At 43.4% G+C, this 25,277-nt stretch overlaps 1 protein-coding gene across 2 annotated transcripts in view; it reads right to left on the reverse strand.

Moving 5' to 3' along the window:
- The window catches only part of ATRNL1 (attractin like 1), a 2,088,076-nt gene that overhangs the window by 859,231 nt on the left and 1,203,568 nt on the right, over window positions 1-25,277 (reverse strand). For both annotated transcript variants that reach the window (XM_069239275.1, XM_069239274.1), the window contains exons 23-24: window positions 23,786-23,864; window positions 14,348-14,505 (exon numbers count right to left, since the gene is read on the reverse strand). In XM_069239275.1, coding sequence (XP_069095376.1) covers window positions 14,348-14,505; window positions 23,786-23,864 — 237 coding nt within the window. The remainder of the gene's footprint in view (window positions 1-14,347; window positions 14,506-23,785; window positions 23,865-25,277) is intronic.

Below are 25,277 nucleotides of genomic sequence, written 5' to 3' on the forward strand. Positions count from 1 at the left end.
GGTTCATTTATGAGATCAGGTTTTTTCTTAAATCTCTATTACCACATCTTCCTCCAACTCTGATAGGGAGACATGTTTCTTGTTAGTTGGTATGTTGCACAAGGTCGAGTATAAACAGCACATTCACTCTTTCTGACCGCATTGTACAAACATTTGTTCTAATGTGGTCTTCTTACGGCTCCCGCTTCTTTTGTTATTGCTGAGTTTGCACAATGGATTCGCCGATATAATCTGAATTAATCTTATAGTGATACATTGAAGGATTAGTACATGGTATCCTATTCTGGTGTCCCCCATCTCGCTAAAGAACTACTAATAATTGCAGGTCTCCTGAGATCCATTTTCCAAACTCCTTGTACTCTATTCCACATTTAAAATATGAATTATTCATTATTAGTGTCATAGGTAAGGGCAATATTCTTGTGTTTTATCAGTTAGTGAGCAGCTCCCACTATTGTAGTAAGGTTGATATAGAGTACTGGGGTATTTGTTGTAGGAATCTACTTTCACTATGTGGTGTAAAAGGATTAATGAGCCATCCTCTTACAGGGTCACCCAAGGCTTAGACTATGGTGAGAAAGTACAATCATTTGTTTATGTGTCTAAAACCAGTTATTCATTATGAACACACCAATGCTCATAGATGCCTTCGCATCTACTGATAAACTTAATGTCTGAAAAGAAATAGGAGTTTTATATTTAGCTAAAGTGCACATTAAGTATGTATGACAAGTTTCATGTATAGCCATTGTATCCAGGGTTGTACAATTGCACAATTTCTGCACTGTCTGGTAAGTGTAGCCTCTTTATGAGGATTGGCACCACAAAGTGTGAATTATAGAAAGTAGTGGAGTCAGCACCTGTTTGTATTCGGTATCTAGTCCCGAAGGATTGTGAGAGATGGACTATTTGTTGTTTTCTTCTGTTCTGCAATATCCAGTAGATATACTGCCGGTTCTAAATCGATATGCTGGAAGTGTGGGTTCTACGTTGGGCTTGTGACATTATGTGCGGTTAAGAGTGTTTTAAAAACGTTTGACAATGGACCAAATAATAGTTTGCTAAATCTTTTTTAAAAGGTACAGAGAAGTCCCCAGGGCCCTGGAAGTCTATTTGCTGCATAACTCACTTCCTCTGCTGTTTGAATGTCCTCAAGCCCAGCCAGTATAGATGGATCAACATGTGGGAAAAAGAGATCGTCTAAGTAGGTTTCTTGAAGTCATGTAGAGAGTTTGTGGCTGGTAAAGGGCAGAGTAGAAATTACATATCAGTGGAGAATGTCTGTTATTTCTGTTTGCTTCATGTCTTTTGTACATTCTCGCCTTTCTTAAAAGTGAGTGTGCTGTGTGTAACCCCTCACCGCCTTTCTCAGGGACATCACGTGATTTGAAGCATTTTGTCCCCACACACCTCGCATAAGGGCAGAGTTTAGATTTGTCATTTGCAAACAGTGGAGAGGGGCATTTTCGGAAGTGTGAAAGCAGGCCAGGACACTACACAGTTGTCCTCTTACTCAGCTCTCAAATCTGAAAAGGGAAGCAGGGTAGCTGGAAACTGTCCTGGGGACATGCATGTGAGTGTCACCTCACCACTGGGCAAGAAAGATGTTATAGGGAAAATATAGCTCTGAGTAATATCCTCAAGTCCCACACTTTGCATGGCAGCACAGTTGTGACCGGCGCAATGCTTTTATATTTATTAGTCTTTTGGGCAAAGGAAGGAGTGAGCACACAGGTTAGGGCCCTAAGGCAAGTCGAGCAGCGTTCAAATATCAATTATCCCTTGTTTGGGCATGGTAAAGGGTGACACTCAGAAATGGGGAGGGGAAAAAAGGCAAGACAAATGATGACTCCCAAGCTACTCATCATGATTTGGGAGGTTTTTTTGGGTCCCTCCAGCTTGTAAATGCCTTCCGAGTTTGCAATACATCGCTCCCGATAGTGGACAGGTTGGGGACTATAAGATATGCTTGTTTTAGGTTTTGCCTGCACACGCGCTTGCGCGAGGCTTGACGTAATCTATTGTTAAGGGGGGAGAAAAAAACAAACTTAAAGGGGCTTAGGGCCAGCCCCTTGCTTACCTGTACTTACCATTGGCTTAGTCCAACGTCGCTCTCATTTAGGTGCTTGTGATTGGCCAGCATGCCCTCTACACGTTGTCCTGCTTCACTTCCTGTTTTCTTCGCTCTCGGGTTGCCCGTAGAGCAAGTACTCCTTCCGGTTACTTCTAATTGGACAGTATCCAGTGACCTTCCTCTGTGGCACAACACTGAAGGGACTTCTTGTTTTTTTTTTATTTTGCTTTGTGGTGGTATGCTCTCTCTCTCTCTCTCTGCAGCACCTGTCCTCATATCTTTTGTGACACTGTCCTGTAGAAGGAGTCTGAGCTGTACCATTGGAGACCGAGTCACAGCACTGTTCTCAAAGATAGGGGTTTCTTTGTAAGTGAGGGGGAAGCTTGGTGCCCCGTCTCACCGTAGCACCCACTCGTGTTCCAGTATTGTGAGCTTAGCTGTACGGCGAATGCGGGACAACATCCAGCAGACGCCTCCTAACACCGAAAAGACCTGCTGTCTCCATTTAATACTGGGATTGCCAGTACTCGTTCAACGAGGAAGTTCTTTTCCTTGTGTCTGACACCCGTGGTGTTCACCCACATGAAAATCCAAAAGCACACTGTGCACTGCCGTACATGAAATGCTTTACTTGTCAATTCGCACAGACTATTAAATCCACCTAGGCCAGCGCCAGTGCATTCATGTCTGCTTCCTTCTTTGATAACGGTGTGGGAAATAATACACTGTCTTAACGTTGAGTTCAATAGTTTCAGAGGCTTTTACTTTATATTTTTCAAAATCGTATTTTAATTTTCCATTACGAGGATGCGAAAATCTGAAACGTGTTGATGAATCTGAGCCGTTTGTACCTGGATCTAAACAGACAAATATTACGTTGATGAATGCAGAGAGGAGATGTTTGCGTTTTCATTTACCATTTGCCAGCTATTTTGATAGTTTAGTTGAATTGCACTGGAATGGTATACTGTTGTGGTCACGTAGAGGATCTGCCTAGAGTTGTTTTTAAAAACACACCTTGGCACGTAGCACATCTTGCAGATTGTTCCAGCCTTTACAGTGTGCACCTCAATGGTTGCTTTTGGAGATACATATTGGAGAGGTTGGGCACTGAGGGAAGAGGAGTATGTTCGGAGGAGAGAGGCGTGTGTTCGGAGGAGAGAGGCGTGTGTTCGGAGGAGGGAGGTGTGTGTTCGGAGGGAGGTGTGTGTTCGGAGGGAAGAGGCGTGTGTTCGGAGGAGAGAGGCGTGTGTTCGGAGGAGAGAGGCGTGTGTTCGGAGGAGAGAGGCGTGTGTTCGGAGGAGGGAGGCGTGTGTTCGGAGGAGGGAGGTGTGTGTTCGGAGGGAAGAGGCGTGTGTTCGGAGGAGGGAGGTGTGTGTTCGAAGGGAGGTGTGTGTTCGGAGGGAAGAGGCGTGTGTTCGAAGGGAAGAGGCGTGTGTTCGGAGGGAAGGTTTAAATGTCTTTTATGGACGGCAGTGCATGGGGTAGATTCAAACAAAACTGGAGCCACATTTGGCTGACAAACACACTAATTTCATCTTTGTTTTTTCTTTTGCATTCTATTTTACTATCTGACTGGATTATAAATATTAGAAAAATATTAGAATAATGTCTGTTTTAAATTTGATAAACCGTTAATATTTCTTTATGTTGTTTATTAATTCAACATACATACCAACATAAACAAGTATGAACGGTTTATCAAATTTAAAACAAACATTATTATGCTATTTCTGTAATATTTATAATCCGGCTAAGCAGATGGCAAAAGAAAAAACAAAGGTGAAACCTATTTGCTTTGCCAATGCTTGTTGTAGTTTACATTTCTCCCAAACCTCTATTACAGGGCGGCGAGAGATCTACATTAATAAGCAGGCCCAGGACTCGCCCACGTGTGCATCATGCAGCATACTTTCATGCTGCCACTTTATTTTTCGAAAAGTTTGTGATCATTTACATTTGAGGGTGAATTAGATGTCCATTTAGCAGGCGCTTGAATGTTTTCCCGCCGTTGAGAATATTTCGGATTTGACTATCCTTGGAACTTTGGGGAGCAGGGTCTAGCCTCATGGCCATCCTCCACTGCGCAGGGCCATGGGCTGTGTGCATCAAGGGTTGGCCGTTAGGGTTGGGTGCAGGACCTATCTACAAGCCATAACACCGAAACTGACATGAAAACCAAAACTCACACACCAAATGAAATGCTCATGCCCTCACAGTATACATACACCAATAAAAAAGAATACATAAAAGCACAATGTAATTAGATAATGTATACTGATATAAATATTCCATTCATAGTCATCTCATTCTGTTAAGAGTAATATGATATGATATTGCATCTATAATATTATTTACAACACTTGTAATTTCATCTGACACACCAAGGGCGAAGTCATGAAAACTGCATTTAGTGTGCAAATTATGGTTTGTGGGGCTGCTGTGGGAATAATGGATTGCAGCCCTCACCAAAATTTGCAACCTTCAGTGTTATTTTGGAGTTAATTCGTACCCATATTTGCACATTAACTGTGTTTTTAGTGAATTTCTGACGTTTCCTATAAGCATACATTACAAAGTTATAACCAATGCTAGCTATACTACTGCACTAACCCTTGTTTTTTCAGTGAATAGATATTTAGAGGGTATACCTACATACATTGAAATGCTATAACAACCTTAGTTTAAAGACAAGAGATAATTAAATCAGATCGCATGCTGGAGTCAGTAGTTAGTGTGATGTGGCTGAAGCAGTCTGATTTCACAAGGATTGCAGTATAATGATTTTTGAAAGACCTGTGAGCTGCAGTTACCATGATCAATCCTTGCTCCACAAATTGCTCTAGGGATGGAAAGAGGATGTGTTTCATCTTGGAATGGATGAGTTGATTATATTCACTGTTAGACTTAATAGACTTAACTCTTTCCTTCACATATTGTAACAGTGGCTTACTTTGATCACATAAACAGCGCAGAGCACTGATCCTGGTGCGTACTGTTTTGATGTTGCCGGATCCAGTGGCTAAATTGGTGACAGAAGTCAGTGACTTAGCAAGGCCGCCACTGGCCCTAATGAAAGCAAGGAAAAGAGCCCCCCTGCATTCCACCTAGGCTGTGAACAAGATATAGAAGGCTCCTAATTTCTAGGAATTGCAGCTACTCTAGTACTGTAGCTTCACCACTGAGTGGCGGTGCAATACAATAGGTGCAAGGTATGAATAGATTCTTCTATACCAATCTTAGTTGTGAGTCTGATTGGAGTAAGCTACCGGGGATAATGGAGTGGGTTTTGACCAAATTTTTCATCAATGCACAAACTATATTCAGACGCACTGGAAAAAGTAGCCTTCCTTAATGGTGGTAAATATATAGTCAACATTTTACAGGCCCATGAATTAGTGCTCTTGCTCTGCTCTTCAGACTTTACAAGTTTGGACAGCAGTTGAGTCCAACTAATCTTAAAAACCAAGGGTTCAGATTGCAGTAGTGATTATCACTCAGATATTTTCAATGCATATTTGGAATCAAGCATTCTGTCCCTAACCATCAGTTTGTCCGTTTATAAAAATACAAGTTTTCCCTTCGCATACATAGATTTCTTATTGGAACAATAGATATAATTCCCCTAAACAAAAGTTTATCCTTTCATGTAAAAACACACTTTTTACCCTAGAATCGCAACCTTACATGTTTAGTAAGTAGTCACTTGTACTACTGCGACATGACTAAACCCGGCCTACCATGCATTTGTATCACCATCTCATGCCACGACTGCCCACAGTACGTCAATAACTGCCCCCTTTATGCTGGGCCCGACAGAATATCGAGGATGGTGATCAGTTTGCAGCAGATGCCCAGAATACGTGATACTGCTTTAAATTTAACAAGCTTTCTCTCCTTTAAAAAAAATAGGATAAAGTATCTAAGCACAACAATTGCCTTAATAGTGACTATCATTATGCCAGGCCCAGAATTAGACCATATTTTCGACCTGCTGCAAAATCTGCATGGTTAAAACCCATGCAGAACTGTGTATGTGAATGTCGAATTATGAGGTATTGTAGTTTAAGCTATCATGCCCCAAACAATTAATCAGTATGCTTAGTTTCCCGCCTTTCGTAACCATAACAACGTTTTTACTGGTAAAACTGAAAATGTAAAAGAATGTTGTCTCATTTCAGGTCTTGTTCCAAGAAAATACGGCAGAAACAGACGAGAGTGAGGCAAAATAAGTCACCACAACAGACCTGGAGCCTGAAGCAACATAGACTTGGGAACAAAACTGCAACTACCGTGACCCCTGCAAAAGTGACTGTATTATTTTATGTACCACCTATGTTTACGTTGACAACACTTATCCAACTTGTCAAGTGAATAAAATCCGTCGTTATGCTTTGGTTGTAAAACCTCTTCTCCGGTTGCCCTCCGGCCTGTGCTAAAGCTGGCCATAGCCAGTGATAGGGGTTGTCCACTCTGAAACAAAGTGATATTTGCTACACACGTCTCCCGGAAACTGGCCCACACTTGGTTTTTGTTGAGGTAATATGAGGCCGCTGCAGATGGTGCCATGGTTGACCAATTAGAAGTGCCTTGCCCTAGTGCCAGCCAATTTCCCCTCAGAAGGAGCAAACTAGTGGAACATACATTTGCTAAGAACCCATACATCACTTCCTATCGGATCATCGCCCAACCTTTACAATGTGTTCACCGATTTAACTGCCTGCTCCAGAATATTTTACAATCGTTTTATCTTTATTGCTCATGGATGCAATTTCAAGGGTAATCCGAAGTTGTCCGTCACATTCCTCTGCCTTGTAGAAGGGAAACTCGATATGCGAACGTTGTGGCGTGGAATGAAGATTTAAGAGGCTCCCAGCTTGAAGTTCTCAATCTCGGTGCGGCCTCCATCAAAGACGGCTGGCCCCGGGTCACTGCCGGACAGCACGTACTCACGGGCGGCCATCAATCTTCCAGAGCCGCTATGAAGTTGCACCATTAGTCTCTGAGCAACAGCGCTGATGTGCGACCCTACAGAAAGTGGTGGTGGGGTGACTGAGTGAACTGAACGCATACATGTCACCCACTAAGGCTTGGCCTGGAAACTAGATAGCACCTTTGACTCATCCCATGACACCTAATGTTTTCGAATAACCTTTGTCGTGAATGAGTGGTTTACCAAAGTTCCTCCTTTCAAAAGAAGCATATTATTATGGCCCACATAAGGGTGTGAAATGCATATGTTTTCTCATGAGCAGAAGGTAACAGAGTGGGAGTCTTTCTGTCCTACATGGATGCCCGTGCTCACACCTGCTGACGTATTTTCATACAGCAAAAAGGGCTGTTTCCCATCACGTATTATTTCAGGGAGACAGTAAGAGACGCCCAAACGTCGTCCAAGAAACTGTTTTTCTTTGGTGAAAGGATCTTTGCAAACATAGTTGTACTGTATTTTGGATTCCTGTACCTGCTTTCGGTTTCAGATGTTCTCTCCTCCAGTCCTCTTTCCTCCCTATTTCAGGAGCTCTCTGCCTACCATCCCTCCCTCCTCCTCCTCCATGAAGAACTCTATCGCCTTTAGGGTGCTCCCCTTCTTTTACTAAAAGGGTACAGTTTTCCCACCAACCTTCCAGTTCCACCCTGGTCAATCCTATGTGGTCTGCCATAAGTCCAATGGAGAGAGTAGCCTGGATCCAAGTGATGACATTGCAGTGGAGTCCAGATTGAGAACACTATGAAGGCAAGCTCGTAGCAGCACCATAATAGGGGAGTCAAGAGATCGAGAATTACCCTTACATCGATAGTTAGCCTGTGCATTAATCAGCTCAAAATGTCATTATTGTTCCTTAAACCCATGGGAAGCTACAAGGACCAGCAAAAGTGTAGCTAAGGCATCCTGTCATGACAGACCTAGGGACCTAGTGGCTGGTCCAGCTATCCATATCTTTGTTGGTGGAGAGGACACTAGAGTCTGATGTGGGAGTGATTCCCCATATGAATGCTTATATGTGTATGAACCAGGAACACTTCCAGAAGTTCTGCATTGGCCTCCTTCTGCTTGGATAGGATTCCTTTAGTTGCCTTCTGAGAGTAAAGCATATTCACATTTAATAAACCCTCAGGAAAGGAACCTGGTAAGACCTCAATCACCTTTGCTGTTAGAATCTGCACTGGCGCCTTTGGTGATAGAAGTTAATCTATTATTAGAATAAATGGAAAACAATATATCATTTGGAATTAAAAATATATATATTATATATTGCTGATATGTTTTAATCTTTTATGTCCTGCATATGTCAATTACATATACTTTGTCCTGTCTTAACCGTTTTGGACACTTATCTGTATGTAAAGCTAATGGGAAAAGATAAGTATTTCATCTTTAAACAAAAATACGATTAAGAGGGATGTTGAAAAGAATATCTTTATTAGGAATGAGGAAAGTAAAAATACATTTCTCAATACTATTCTAATTCTTTTAATTTATGTTCTAAATTTTGATCCCCAGGCACCCGAAATTAGAAAAGAATTTGAAAGATGGAAAAAGTTGAACTTAGATATATATGGGAGGATAAGGTTTGTTTAATAAAATGTTCAATCTAACAGTCAGATTTCCAATCTCCAAGATATCTTCAGCTAGAGATTCATTTGCTTGGGGGAGAAAGTTTAAGTCTAAAATACCACCTAAAGTTGCACATTGTGCATATTTAAGGTGGATTTAGATTCCAATGATGCTTAAAGAAATGCTATCAAGAATATAGGCTACATCAGATCCAATTACTTCCTCCACAGAAACAACCACACGGTATTGCTATGTTACTTGTATATGATTTGTTTCTTCCCTCTATGTGTGGTAATTCCAGTCCACTCATCTATCCACGCCCTACCAGGTGGTCTATGACTCATCCTGGCTTCAATAATTTTGAGTTTCTCTCTATTCTACATTCTGGTCCCCCTACGTCTCCTCTGGGATACTCTTGCTTCACCTTTGTTTCCACCACTTCCGGTTTCAAGGTGCTCTCTGCACTGCCCTGTTCTCTTGCAGTGCCTTTGATATTCTTCTTGCCAAAATACATATTAAACATGACTGACTGCACTTCGTCCAATTAATGATAAAGTGGTCACTATGGACACCCTCATTGTTTTTTTGGAACATCTTTGACAGAGTTATCCACATCAAGCGAGGTTCAAGATTCTTCTTCTAACTCATTGTATTCTCTCCAAGCAACATTGACTATATTTACAATTACACATTGAGCCCATGTAATTGGAACCTTAGAAGCAGATGAGGAGATATTTAGCTCTACCGAGTTTGGTTCAGAATTTGACAATGCGTTGGTTGCCCATGATAAAAACAAACAAAGAGCCCAGAAATTGAAACATAGTGGCATGCTTCAAAAAAGAACAAAACATGTAGTACTACCTCCTTTACTGTGTGTGAAACAGCTCATTAGTTGCCCACACCGCAATTTTGGACCTGAGTGAAAGCTAATAGCACACAAAGAGGGAAAAGGCATTTAACAACCATTATTGCCCTATCCTATGAGTTAATAAAGCTGTCAGCCTCACAATCTTTTTCAATCAATCAAGGGAATTTGTAGATTGTGAACTTGCCACCTTGGGAAGGGAAAGGAGGATATGTCTCCAGGCGCTGGGGGAGAAGTGCAAGCCTTGGCCAGCTGGTGATGGATATTGTAGAGCCAAGTCTTGAGCTGCTTTCTGAAGTCCTTCAGGGAATGGGAGGTGGGCGGGTGGAGGTCGTTCCAGGACTTGGCGGTGAGGTGGGAGAAGAAGCAGCCTTCGGAGCATTTGCGATGGATGCGGGGGACCTAGTGCAGGGTGAGGTTGGCTAAACTGAGTTCTCTGGTAGGTCGGTGGAATGTGATGTGATTGTTAATGTATGCGGGTCTGGCATCGTGGAGGGCCTTGTAGGTGTTTTTCGAGGAGCTTGAAGTGGCACTTTTGCTGGACGGAAATCCAGTGGAGGGCTCTGTGGTGGGGAGTGATGCTGGTTCTTCACTGGAGGTTTAGGGCGAGTCTTGCTGTTGCGTTCTGGATGATTTGGAGGCAGTTCAAGTGCTGCTTTGTGGTTCTGGCATAGAGTGTGTTGCTGTAGTCGAGACAACTGGAAATGAGGGCTTGGGTGACTGCCTTCCTAGTGGAGTGGAGCTCAGAAGATCTTGCGGAGCATGCGGAGAATGAGGAAGCAGACAGAGGAGTTGGCGTTGATCTGTTGCTTCACGGTGAGTTGGGTGTCCAGGATAATGCAGAGGTTGAATGTGTAGTTATTAGGGGTGGGAGCAGGGGCAAGGGCAGCAGGCCCCCACGTGTTGTCCCAGGGGGAGGGCTTGTTCCCGAAAATGAGGATTTCCGTCTTATCTGAATTTAGTTTGAGACAGTTGGTCCTCATCCATGTGACGATATTGGTGATGGTGTATTGGAAGTTGATTTGTGTGGTGGAGGCGTCGTCAGTGAGGGATAGGACAAGCGGAGTGTCATCAGCGTATGAGATGATGTTAAGACCGTGGGTGTGTTCGATGTCTGTCAGTGGTGTCATGTAAGTGCTGAAGAGTGTGGGGCTGAGGGAGGAGCCCTGGGGAATGCCGCAGATTATGTCTTTGGGTGCAGAGACGAAGGGTGGGAGGAGGACCCTCTGCGTTCAGCCAGACAGGAAGGAGGAGATCCATTTGAGTACTTTGTCTTGGATGCAATGCTGTGGAGTCTGGTGATGAGAGTGCAGTGGGAGACAGTGTCAAAGGCCGCCAATAGGTCAAGGAGGAGGAGGGCTGCTGTTCCTCCTTGGTCGAGGAGGTGTCTGATGTGATCGTTTGCAGCGATCAAAGCAGTCTCAGTACTGTGGATGGGCTGGAAGCCAGATTGGGATGGGTCGAGCAAGCTGTTGTCTTCAAGGAAGTCTGTGAGCTGGCGGATGATGGCCTTTTCCAAGACTATGGTGGGGAAAGGGAGGAGCGAGATAGGGTGGTCGTTTTTGAGCTTGATAGGGTCGGCTGAGGGCTTCTTCAGGAGGGGCTTGACCTCGGTGTGCTTCCAGGCGTCGGGGACGGTGGCTATGGAGATGGAGGTGTTGAGGATTTCTGTGAGGGAGGCTCTGATTACCTCTCTTCCTAGGTTGTAGAAGCGGTGTGGGCACGGGTCAGTGGGGGATCTGGACTGGATGTAGGTCATGAAGCCAATGGTGTCTTTGGTGGAGAGCTGTTTCCAAATGCTAAACCGGGGAAGAGTGAGTTGGGGTGCAGGGGTGGTCAATGGACTGGGGGTTGAAGTTGCTGTAGATGTTGCCGATTTTGTGGTGAAAGTAGTCCAAGAGCGTGTTACAGAGGGCTTGTGAGGGATGGATCATGTTCTTTGTGGTGGAGGGGCAGGAGAATTCTCTGACTATGATGAAAAGTCATTTGGGGTGGGTGGTGCTAGCCTTGACTGCTTCTTTCTTGGTCTCCCTGATTCAGTGGTAGTAACTGGTGAGGGCAGATCAGAAAGAGTCAAGGTTGGTGGATGTCTTGTTGCTGCGCCAGTGTCTCTCTAGCTTCCTACAGTGGAGTTTGAGGCTTCAGAGTTCAGGGGTGAACCATTTGGTTTGCTTGGTGGGTTTCCTCTTTGTGGTACACTTCAGGGGGGCGATGGTGTAGGCAGCTGAGGAGAACCAGTTGTAGAAGTTTTGAACGCAGTGTTAAAGTGTGTCTGCGGGGATGGGACTGCCTTCTTTGAGGGCGGCAATCCAGGGTGTTTCCGTGACTTTGCTCCAGTTGCGGTGGAGGATGGCGGGGGGTCTCGTTGGGGCTTCAGACTGTCCCTCAATGGTGAAGTAGATGATGCAGTGGTCAGTCCATGTTACCTCGGTGGTGTGTGAGAACTTGGCTCTGTAACTGGTGGAGAAGACGGGGTCCAGAGTGTGTCCTGTGCTGTGCATTGAGGCATTGACTAGTTTCAACAGATCATTATTATTATATGTGTTTTATAAAGCGTATAGCTACCAAAAAGGTTTCCCAGCATTTTCCCCTGTCCAACTCTGCTTCCCTCACCTTATTCGTTCTTAGGGCTGTGCTTTAGAATCCTTCCATTCCATAAACTTGTGCCATTCTTATTCCTTCATTTTGGCCCCACTCAGCTGCCCTGTTCCTTCTCTAAGACCACACACCAACTCAGATTCAATGCTCTTGACCCCCCACCCACGCCACCCTCACAGTCACCCTCTGCAGCAGACTTTATATTTCAATTTATCTGACCAGCCCTCCACCAACTCTGTCCTTTGGTTTACTTGTACATTCATTGACTAACTTCTGGTCGCCTACCCACCAGAATTGCATTCTCATTTGTATGCGCTACTCCCTCTCTATGGCCATTCTCAGACCTCCTCAGGCCCTCCAGAAATCATTCTCCTGAGTCACTTCTATCATCTGGCTCAAACTGTGTTCATGACTGCAGTATAAACCTTCGGTTTCGCTGAGGCAGCCTTTGATAATGTGAGTTTGTATACAATCTACCTCTCACATTAACAGCACTGAAGAGAGTGCCACACAAGAGGTACAAAAGAACCCACCCACAAGAGAAGCCAGGCCACTAAAACCAGAGGAGAGAGAGGGTCTCTCTCAAAATTGTGGGCAGACGCATATGCTCTATTTTTCTGCTCATGATGAAGAGCTTCAGTTCCAAACAGAAGCTAAGTTGTTTATTTTCAGGGTAGCCTGCTGAATAGTTCATGCTGGTGTTACTCTATACCACAGGTCATGGTGAGAATGAACATGTGTAAACATGCAGCAAATTTATAAATACAAATGTGTGACTAAATTATCAAACGTGGGCAGCAAATAGACCATGCTTAAGGATAGTTAAGATTTTTTTTTATTAACATTGTGTCAGCTACACTCTTTCTATTCATCACTCATCATGATTTATCCCAGTGGACCACTCGTTGTCAATGTCAGGTAACACTTGCTCTAGGAGTCTGTGTACTCATGAGAAATACCCCCGCAGATATGCCATGTTGTCCCAGGGCAATTTATGCATATAAATACAGAATCCAGGCAGTTATCACCATCAGCACAATTAGCACTTCAACAAAGTAATGCATTGGACGATATGCATTCTGGAACAAGCACAAATTGGACGCAGACACGTTTTCTTAAATGTAATGTTCTTAGTCAATCAGTCAACACGCTTATTTGCTTGCAACACAACAAGCCTTCCACCATAACCCAGTCACGTCAGGACATAGGGTTTCAAACACAACTCTGGTCTGTTCTGCAGCCTTTATGTCCTCAGTCAAGAGCCAGCATTTCCCATTTAAGCACAAACAAGTATTTCCACCCAAGTAGGGATTACACAAAGTATACCAAAGTCACGCGTTTTCACCTGCAAACATTTTATCAAGTGATAGGAGACAGACTCTGTACAGAAATGAAAAAAAACATGCAGTATTACAGCAGTATCTGCACTTATAGGTGAGGAAGCTGAATGGGGAAGAGATACACAACAGGTAAATACTGTACCTGGTGACATCAGTATTTCCCACGTATGGAATTACTAATTCAAATAAAGCTCCTATCAAATAGAAACCCTTGGATTGTTCAAATAATGGAAGAGCCAAACGTGTCATGGCCCAATCAAACAGGACTAAGCAATCCATTCCCAGTTCCACAACGACAAAAGTCACTAAGTAAAGCACGGAACATCAGTTCATCATAAAAAAAACCCACAAAGGCCACCAAGCATAGCAGACAAACATAATAAAGAAGAAAACAGCAATGTACTCAATACAAACAACATAAAGCATTCAATGTTCCATTGAGCAAACCTCAACTAACTGCAACACTCCTATGGTTCAAAACAATAAGAATATCGGATCCATGATCCACACTTGTCATGAAATTGACAGTTGAGCAAAGCCATGAGGTGTTTCCAGCAAAAAAGCCGAGTTCAAAATCAGGAAACAGATCCAACTGGGAACTCACGTTTACCACCTGTCGTCAGAAGCTAGTAAATGTGGGCGTTAAAAATTGGTGAAATCGGAAAACATGGATTTTGACCAGAAAATTATGATCTCTATAGTTATTCCCCATTTCTGGGACTTTAACTCACAATGACCAAAATCTCAATGGGAGATACCGGCTGGAATAGTTAAGTTCAGCCCATGTATCACCTCACTGAGTTTGTAGCTAACACCGAACGATGGTCAAGTCAGACCACTGCCCTTGTGTTTTTTAAATGATCAACACCCGAAACAAGTCAAAATAACCGACACGTAAATTAGGCACTGACCTGGATCTTGATGGGCCAGGAGAAATTGCTGACGTAGACATAGAAAGTGATATTCAGGTTGCTGCGAAAGTTGAATTTTTCGCATGAAAAGCTGTCTTTGTATTCTTTTATACCAGCCTTAGATACAACAGGTATTTCTTCGCCCGATATAGTTCCAGCTGTAAAGGCAAAACAAAAAAGACCAATTAAGCATTTTTCTTGTTAATAAATCAGAAAAAGGTTGCATGATAGTTGGATATTTCCAGAGGCATTTGAGCATAGAGTGCAAAGTTACTAATTACGAAAAATAATCCCTTTAAACGCTCACCAGTGCTTACTAAATGTTAATTTGTGAATTAGTCTTGGAGGTTTAATTAACATAGCATATCATTAATATTAATAACTGCATTTACATAGCGCACTCTACAAAGTGATGTACGCTAGGCATATATATTAGGACCTACTAATACCCAAGTCCGCAGTACTAATTTTTCGACTTGATGGTGAGGGGCTAAAAGGATTTCCACTGATTATACCCTGTGACCTGGAGCTTGCACGCAGATCTCAGCAGTAGATGCAATAGACTACTGAGCTATCTTGCATTGCTCAAGTAGATATGCCTATTGCAGCCCAGATAGCAGTAATGATTTATTTTAAGAAGTCACTGATAGCCGGTTAAACATACTTTTCATGACACTGACTGGATACCACATACACTATTCTTGAAGGCGACTTTGACATCATTTATTTTCGATCCTATACATAAAGAAATATGGATTCTAATTTAGCCCCAGCCAGAGTCACCATCTCTGCCTAGGTCTAACACTGCCACCTCCTTGTCAGACTCAGACCACGGCCAGCAGCAGTTTTTCTCTTTGATTTCACTGGTGGCTGTAATGGAGCAGGAGAATGGTGGTGCGCTGGTGGTGACACCGCAATGCTCATGCGTTTGTTAGTTTTGGCAGAAACCTTAGCTGACAAACATCCATATTATGGTGACCAGGAGGTCAGCGCTTCACTTTTGCTGGGAGAGTGGATGCTTATTCACAGATAGCAATTTACAGGAGTGCCACAGTGCATACCTCTCCTTGAAATCTGAAGGCTTACTGTCCTCCATCTAACCTGTTCTCGGCTACAGTTTGAGAGGCCCAATTTCCCTCACACATCTTCCAGCACCGCTTCTGTGTCCTGCTTCCAGTGTAGCCACACCATTTCTTAGCCCACTTTGCATGTTAGCACATCCCACAGTGCACGTGCTTGCTGCATTTAGTTGTAGGGGATGCGGTCCTGGGCAAACGGGATGGGTTGCTTGTCTTGCTTGGAATGAGTCTCGAGGTGTCCAAGGGTTCAGCTACCTTTAATGAAATCTGTGCACTGACACATGGAATGACGTGTAAGAGGGGCCGGATGTATCCCAATTATATTACGCCACTATGGGGAGCAGGGCAGGTTTTCCTTGCCTGCATTAGGGTCCTTGGCACTCTTGCCGGCGAGTGCCTGCAGCGTTGCTATTCTATGGTAACAACTGCCACAATGTCAAAGTTCCTTAGCCCAAGTCCTTCGGTTCTCCTGTCTGATCCTGAGAAATGTAGAAAATCTGCATGTGATATTCACAATTAAAAACAACTGGGAAGCTAGCAAAATTCCCCCAAACTGCAGAAAACGTGGAAATCTACAGTGTACTGGGAAATCTGTATTTTCCTTAGACAAACGTGTATCAGAAACTTCGACCAAGTCTACTTATGGTAAAAGTCGGAGGTACCTAACCAAAGATTAGTATCATTTCGTAAGATGTGTTCATTGCTGTCAGGATCCCAGGGTTCCAGTACTTAGTAAAAACGGTCCACAGATGTGGAAGGCCGGTGGTGTACAAATACCCACTGAAAGAACAAGATATGCTCGTTTGCACTAGAAAGTCTGGATAATTGCCCATTTGCTCACTGTTTTTCATAATGACAATGACGGGCCTGGTTACCAACTGGTGCTCCCTTGACAGGAACAATGAAACAAGTTGAGACCAGGTCAGAGAGAGGTACAAATTGCGCCACATCTAATTATGAAAAACATTTACACTATCTTACATACATTCGCTGGGTGAGGGGTCGAGTATAAATAATACACATGAATTTTGTCTGCCACAAGGAGGTGTTCATGAAAAGTGGTGTCAGCCCTCTTCTTGTGACTTGTGGAGCTGACTGAAGAACACAATGTAGGCCTAGAGACGCTCAGAATAAGGATCATACGGCGCAAAACAAAAGAGGAATATTAAAATATTAAACCATCGGCAACACTAGGAAAGAGTACAAACGGCAGTACACATGAAGAACAATGGTAAGGGGTTTAGATATGTAAAAAATAAATACAAATTATTTTTTTCCCTAAACACATATAGTCAGAAACTACTATGTGAAACAAATTCCAAAGGCAGACAACAGTATCCATGAAGAACGAAGAGGGGCACCATTACTTGTAACACCTTGTCTCCTCCATACTCAAGATGGAAGAGCTGATGGGCGCAGACTCTCCCTTACCCACCCTCCACCAACTTGAAATGGACCTGTAAGGGACCCATGGCTACATGTTCAATGCAATAACAGAAAGGCTGAAGGTTCGAAGTACAGTAGCTGAGATCCATAGCGATGCCAGTCGCCTCCTACAATAACCCTTTATCAGGATTTCTGAGGCATTTGTTAACCTACACTGAATATCCTCCGAGGAGTTTATTTTTTACAAGGAGAAGTAACACATTGCTATAGCTAATTTACTGTTGTTTTAGTGTGTCAGAATATCTGCCCTGGCTAGCTGTGGAACCAATTAACTGCTCACCTGAGATTTGCTTGTGTTTTCAGTTTAGATTCATGGCAGATGAAACATGCACAGTGAAGCCCTCTGCCTAGAATAGGACTGCTGGGCGATCTCAGCGAACCCTGCACACGGGCAGAATACAAGAAGCACCAGATCACAGTGCACAGCTCTATATGCAGAACTAGCACAGAAGCTGCATTTCCTGGACACTCCAGTAATTGACTAAGGTGCTCTAACATGAAAGAAGAGCCACACCTGGCATCAGGCTATCACACTCAGTTGCTTGCACCCCAAACACTGAGAAATCAGAAGAGAGGAATCTTGTGCACCAGATATGTTCGAAGTAGTTAGGGCCTTTTCTATGAATAGACCACATACGCAGTGTACCCCTTGCTGGGGTTATTAAAAAAGCACTGGCAAAGCCAACAGGTCTCGCCTATGCAACAGCTATTGGCTTTGCTAATGTGTTTTATATAAATTGTGCACCAGTGCAGGTGTTGTTCAGCATGGCTAAAAATGGTATAAAAAAGAGTTGTGTGTCGTGGCATAGAGTGTCATAGACTGGTGTGCCAGAGTGTCAAGGAGTGAGCACAGTGCAGTAGAGTGGAAGGACACAGAGTGGAGTAGAGTGTCGTACAGTGGTGTGGCACAGAGTGTCGTAGATTGGGGTGGCACAGAGTGTCATAAGGTGGAGTGGCACAGAGTGTCATAGAGTGGAATGTCGTAGAGTGGACTGACATAGAACAGAGTGAAGTCTGAAACGGCCTTTACGATGCGGGCTGAGGCACACGTGCCGTTTCCATGCAAGCGGAACAATGCTTGACTAAACCACAACTGTCTTAACCATGCATATGCGTGGTTAAGGCAGAGAGCGGTCTAGCTGTGCGGATGGGTGAATCAGGAACAGGAAGAATCAGGAACAGGAAGGATCGGGAAAGGTTATAGGGGCAAGGACCGGATTTGGTGGGAAGGGGTTGTTTTTAGGGATGAGGGGTGGTTTAAGGGCTCAGGGCAGGGGTTTAGGGTCGTACTTTTGTAAGGGGGCAGGGTTTTAGGGTTCGGGGGATCGGAGTAGGTTTAAGGGCTGGGGCCAGGATTTAGGGCTCAGGGTGGGAAGGGGTGGAAGTTTTCAGGGGTGGGGGTCAGTTTTAGGGTTCAGGACGGGGGGCTGGGTCAGGGTAGTTTTTAGCAGGGGGCAGGGTTTTAGGCAGGGGGAGGGATAGGGGTAGTTTTAAGGGCGTGTGTCGGTTTTAGGGCTCAAGGAAGGGGGGGTCACTGTTGTTTTAGGGGCAGGGCCAGTTTTAGGGCTCATAGTTTTAAGGGATGGGTGGGTCCAGTTTTAGGGCTCGGGGAGGGTGGGGTCAGGGTAGTTTTGAGGGCAGGGCGGGTCCAGTTTTAGGGCTCAGTGTGGCGTGGGGTCAGGGTAGCTTTAAAGGCTGTGGTCAGGTTTTAGGGCTCACGGCTGCGGGAGGGGCAGTTTTAAAGGCTAGGGCTGGGCGAATTGCAGGGCTGGGGTATCAGGTGCTGAGTTAGGGGCTGTGGTGTGCAATTTACCATGCCTACCCCTTTACCAATCATGATTTTACAATGAAATTTGTGGTAAAGGCATGCGTGGTAAAGATGTGGTCGTGGTTCAGACCGCGTTGTTTAGGCAGGCGTAGTTCAGAAATGCGTGGTTGCATCATACAACCGAGTGAAGTGGCACAGATTGGAGTTAAGAAATGTGGAGGGCCATAGAGGGAGTTGGGTAGAGTGGAGTAAAGTGTTGTAGGGTGGCATAGAGCAGAGTAGGTTGTCATACAATGGAGTGGCATGCAGTGGAGTAGTGTAGTATAGTGGAACAGTAGGAGTGGAGTACAGTGTTTAAGACTGTGAGAGCAGAGTGGCGTAGGGTGCAGTAGAGTGTCAGAGAAGACTGGAGTAGAGTGTCAGAGTAGACTGGCATAGAGTGTCGTAGATTGGAGCGGCAAAGGGTAGCATAGAGTGGAGTGTCACAGAGTAAAGTATTGGAGTGGCATAGAGTGCATTGGGTCAGAGTAGATTAGAGTGGTAAAGAGTGGATTGGCATAGAATGCAGTGATGCACAGTAGAGTGGCATAGAGTGTAGTGGCATACAGCACATTAGTGTAGAGGGTAGTAGAGTGGCATAAAGTTGAGTGGTGTAGAGTGCAGTGGCATAGAGTGAAGTGTTGCAGAGTAGACTGTTTTAGAGGTACAGTGGCATAGAGTGCATTAGCGCAGAGTGCAGTGGGATTCAGTAGAGTGGTGCAGAGTAAAGTGGCATAAAGAGCAGCAGCACAGAGTACAGTGGAGTACAGTGCATTGGTTTTAAGTAAAGCAGTGGTGTAGAGTGGCGCATGTTAGACTGGAGTCGTGCAGGGTACATTGCAGTGGCATATGGTGTTGTAGAGTATCATGGAGTCGAGCGTCAGAGTGGAGTATCGTGTAGTGTAATGTCATACAGTGGAGTATAGTAGAATGGCCTAGAATGAAGAGTACAGTGGCACAGAGTGTACTGGCATTGAGTGCAGTGACAGAGTGCATTCATTTTGAGCAAAGTGGTGTAGAGTGATTGCCTTAGAGTGCAGTGATGTAGAGTGCTGTGATTTCGAGTAGAGTGCAGTGGCGTAGAGTAGATTGGTGAAGAGTAGAGTAGAGTGACACAGAGAGCAGTGGCATAGAGTACATTGGCTTAGAATGCATTGATTTTAAGCAAAGTGGCAAAGAGTGCAGTGGCATAAACAAGAGTGGCGTACAGTGCAGTGTTGCAGAGTAGAGTTGCAAAAAGTAAAGTGGCTCAGGGTAGAGTGGAGCAGGGTACCTTGCAGTGGAATACAGTGTTGTAATATTCAAATACCATACTAGACATGTTCAAGAACACGTTCTTAATGGCTACAGTAGCAGTCCATGTCCTATACAAACACAATATGATTACATAGACCTCACCCCGAACCTGTGTATAAAATTGTTGCAACAGGAATGTCCCCTGTATGGTAGATAGGCGAATACCTCTGCCATGAGAGCGCACCTGCATGTGAAAGAGCTATCCTTATTATGGTCATGTAGCCACGCTAGTATAGCATGGACACTGAGGTCCAGGCCTGTCTATGTTAATGTCTATGTTAATGTGAGGTCCAGACTCCGTTTTGTGACTTGAAGGGGTGCACCATCATGCCCTAATACCTGGCATTAGGTTGCTAGCCATACCCTGGATTAGTTACATTGAGTGGTGGTGGCTGCAGCCTAGCGAGGATTTGTGAATCCTCAGTTATGACCAAACCTTTTTTTTCTGCCAACATCGAGAGTGGCATACTGTCCCCATTTATGTAAAGCACTGCTTAGTGTGTACCGTCAACCCTTGGACTGACATTCGGTGTGCACTTTGAGTGTTTGTATGTGCAGTGGATATGTAGCATATGTGGTTGTAGGACTCTGTGGGTGATCAGAGTCTGAGTATTGGGACCAGTGAGATCCATAGTAAACAGCCCATGGTTAACTGTGACACAAAGTAGAGGGTCAATAAAGTTTTCCCAGACAGTAGAAGTGTATTGACTGCATTACTCTCACTGGAGGGTCAAATACAGTAGTAAAGGAGAATAAATGTAGGACTACCTATAGAAAGAAAACGAGGACCTCATTGGCAAAGAGCGGCTGGTTACTACTTCCTGACCACTGCTATTTGGTAGATGGGAGTGTTGCGAGGGGGGACTGTAGTTTCTATTGTTCAAGGTTAGGTGGTTTCTAGGTAAGGCATTCTATTTTGTCTCCCCCCATTACTGCTTCAGATAGGTGGATGATAACCAGGTGCAGAGATCTCATCCTTCTTAGTGACCTTGCTTTGGAGGCAGAATGATTGCTATGTGCTGTGAAAGCGTCACCCTACACAAAGACTGTGCCTCAGAGAGAGACACAAAATGATATCCGAATGAGAATCAACTCAAACCAGTTATGAAACATTTGAGGGTGTTGCCACAAATGAGTACACAAGTGGGATCCAGACCACCCAACATTGGCCTCCGATCAGGGTTTGACAGAAACCATGAGCAAAGTTGCCAATGCCAAACAAGCTGCTTGGGTGTGACCCTTGGCTAGAGACAGATGAGCTGCTTGGATGGTGCCTTCTGCCACACGGGGCACATAGGTTGACTCCTCCTCCTTCCACTGGCAATATACTGGTGTGACGGCTTCGGCTGACTCATTGCTGGCACAATCGCCAACATCAGAGAGAAAGAAAATGCAAGATTACAAAGAATTCTCCCCTCCCTCACAATACAAGAGGATCCCATCCAGCATCTACATAGACCCTTCAGATACACACTCACTAACTATATCAAGATACAGCAATACACTGACAAAAGTCAACTCTCCCTCAAGGTTTCCACAACTATCTGTATTCAGATACTCCAATGCTGCCTCAAATTAATGTAAGATATGGATATCAAGTGCCTACCTCAAGGTCATCCTGACAAAGACAGAATTGCCTTTTTTCACCAATAGCTCCAAAGAAACACAGATTCAAGACTTACTCTCTGGCAAGATCCTAACTGACTTCACCCCCGAATGACTTACAATTAAACATCTCTTGAATTTGTCTTTGATACATACCTCACATTCAAAGAACACATCACAAATAACACTGGGACAGTTTGATACCATCTCTCTCACCTGAAGAAAGTGCAACTCTCCCAGAAGATGATTTCATAGAAACATTGCATGTTCTGGTCCTCTTCTGCTTAGAAAGATGCAAGAATGTACCCATAAGCCTTCCAGACACTACACTTGCAACAATAAAAGACATTCCACACACTGCAACCATTTTTAAAGAGAGTCAGAAAATGCTTGGCCACGGCACACCAAAAGTGCTGTATAGGCTCCTCCAAGTCAATATTTACTTCAAGATCAGATTCCTCTCCTACATGGCCATCAGAAATAATACCCTGACATGACTGTGGACATCACCATGAGTAGCTAGGAAATCACCAAACTGGAGATCGAAAGCAGCAGAAAGGAAAAAATACACCCCCTGGAAGTATAACAGTGACTCCACTGCATCGGAACAGCTACAAACTACAAGCAATTCATGAAAAACGTAATCTCTTCACAGAGCCTTACCTCCTAACACATAAGAACATACCCCTTGTTTACCTCTTGAATACAGTTTAATAATCCCTTAGGCTCTCCCCTATGTCCTGCACTCCTCTGTATCTCACCTAAGGTTTAGCAATACAAGTGCCAGCACAAACCTACATAAATTGTTCCAACATGTGGGCTACAACATCTGGATTTTTTTAGAAACAGGCAGGCAACTTTACGTGGATTACAGTTTTTGGCACATTAAGGTCAGCACCTGCTGTGTACCATCATGGAAGTAAAAAGAATAGTGCATTTTTATAACTTTATAGTTTGCTGTAGTATGATGTACCGGCCATTAAAGGTCTGGTCCAGCATTAAAGGTCCGATCTGAAGGCGAGGGCCTTTAACAAGGGAGTGGTCCTTTAATGGCCGGTATAGCCCAGCTATTGTGGGCTATAAAGCTATTAGAACATTCTTCCCCATCAGAGCAGAATGTTCTAATTAGTAAAACAAAGGCTTCAAAGAGTCTAAGGGTTTTGACATCCCCTCGGTCTCCATGAGGCCTTTGTTTACAGCTGTTACTGTAAATGACAAACATTGGAATGTAGGATCCCCAGGCTTTTACCAGTCATTAGAAGCCTTCAATGGAGCGCTCATTTCTAATGTTGAAATATTGTTTAGACTGAAATTAACTGAAGAGAGTCGGGAAATCCGAACACCTTGAGATCACCAAGCATGCAAAAGTTTTAGGAAAATTATTCAGGCCCACACTCACAGCTGCTTCTAAAAAGAGGTACAGTCAAAAGTCAAAACCTCTGTGGTACAGCAGGGCAAATAGAAGCATGAAGGAACATAGTGTGGAAACTGACAGAAAATTAGCCAATTTCCATTTGCAGAATCCGAGCTCTGAAGCTCCAGATTTCCAGTGGGACTGCCTAGCAAGTGCTGGTCACGCATGGTTGTCTTTCAAGAACTCACAGGACACAGCCGTCAAACTTTCATGAAAGGCTTCATGAACAAGGATTCTTATTCTGAGAACCAGTAGTGACTGGGAGGGCAAACTATGCAAGGAAAAAGCAGGGGGTGGCGAGTCACAGTTGAGCACCCATTTTTATCAGGTTGAGCAGAAGAATCGCATTGTTTGATATCAATCTTTAGGTTGATAATTAGTCTTGAAACGGGAGAATTAAAACAATAACATCACAATTGCCGTCCTTCTAGAAGAGAAGGCGCACATTTATCTTAATTAAAATCGTTGCATTTCAAAACAGTGCCTTTACGAACGTTTATACAGAGCCGCGACTTTCCCTGCAACTTTAATTGAACCGGGAAAAAGTTAACAGTCTAATGAAGTTTCGCTTACATTGCAAATTATGATTAAGACTCGAAGTCCTGTAATTAATAACAGAAGAATAATGACAAAAGAATTGACTTTAAGGAGCGCCATGAGGAGGGGAAATTTCCTTGCAACAAATTGCTTGCAAAGAAGGATAGAGAAGCCAGTTCAGTTTCCACAATCGATAATTAAAAGCCACTGGGGAAATAAACAAACAACAAAAAAAGAAATCCAGCCTCGCTCACCTGTGGAGCCAATTGACCAGGTGATATTCAGGTTGAAATTGTTGGATGCATTAATTGAAATATCCAAATTCTTGTTTGACTGCAAGAAAGAAAGACAATGATTACAATTTAGTAGGTGATGTTTTTCATGTGCATTGTTAGAACTTAGTCTTACTCTATAATTGTGTAATTTCCTAGTTGATATGTCAGATTCTGCAACTGGAATCTATAACAAAAGTCTTGAAAATGTTGGAACTTCATAATAAATGGGACCGCATTCAGAAATCACAGGCAGCATAGGGATAACTTTTGTCTCCGCCTGCTGTGATTTCTAACTTCTCACAAGTATTTGACAAGGCAAATATCTTAGACATTTCCAACTTTCATACATTTCCAGGAATAGACCATGTAAATAAAAGTCTACGCCAATGAATCTTGTACTTTTTAAAACCTCACATCTTTTAGAGAACCCCTTTCTTGTGGAGAAACCCATCCAATACGCTTACATTAGGTATTCTCTGTCTCACCATGAAAACTCACTTACTACTCACTTTTGCCAGAGTACTTTTCTGTTTATCAGGAAGCATAAGACATGCAAAACTATGAATTCTCATTAAATTTAACCTTTCTGGTAGTGCTTGAGGCACCTCTGATCACATGTAAAGCCCATCAAACTGGAATCCTGCTCCACACAACAATGCAAATTTGGATTTTAATCATGATTCAGTGTGTCTCAGGAATTTCTTTGTGGGTGCAAAAATGCTTTATTCATTCACTTTGGTGTTAACAAAGAAGTTGACCTAGGGTTTAAGTGCCCATAGCAATAAAATCTTTTACAAGTTGTGAACCAAATAATGATCCCATGTTCTCCATGTAGCATGAAGAGCCTAGGTACAGCTACAAGGACGGTGCACACACAGAGGTAAATTGTTGTTTTTAATGTGCTTGTAACAAACTATGTTACATCAATACCACATAATACTGTGATAGTTATCTGGAAGTTTCAAAGTATGGTAATGATGCAGGAGAGAGTGCAAGCAGCCATGTACAGTGGGATGATAATGGGTAGCATAGATGCATAATGTAAACTTGTATATGGATTCATTGTTATAGATACTAAATGTTGCTTTGTGATAGCGATTCATCACTAAAGTAAATTTAGATGTGTAATAGGCAGTGCACAAATTAGGAATTCTATGTACTAAGCATCACATCAGACTCACGCCAATTGAAATATTTGAAGTGTCTTATAGGACAGTGTTTCCTTTATCAACAAAGTGGTAAGGGAATATGAGGAGGAAAGGCACTTTAAAATTAAGAAGCTACCATTGAATAAAAATTATAAAATCCTCCAGTAAATTGTGCAAACATGAACCTGGATTTTCAGACGGATTTAAATTTTCATCATTCATTCTTTTTCAAAAGAAATTAAAGTTTTTTTCCAAATAAAGATAGAAGTAACAGAATTAAATAGATAGGACAAACATGGTTGTCATCAAAAGCAAATGTATTC

This window comes from Pleurodeles waltl, chromosome 6 (assembly GCF_031143425.1).
Source record: "Pleurodeles waltl isolate 20211129_DDA chromosome 6, aPleWal1.hap1.20221129, whole genome shotgun sequence".
Taxonomy (NCBI): domain Eukaryota; kingdom Metazoa; phylum Chordata; class Amphibia; order Caudata; family Salamandridae; genus Pleurodeles; species Pleurodeles waltl.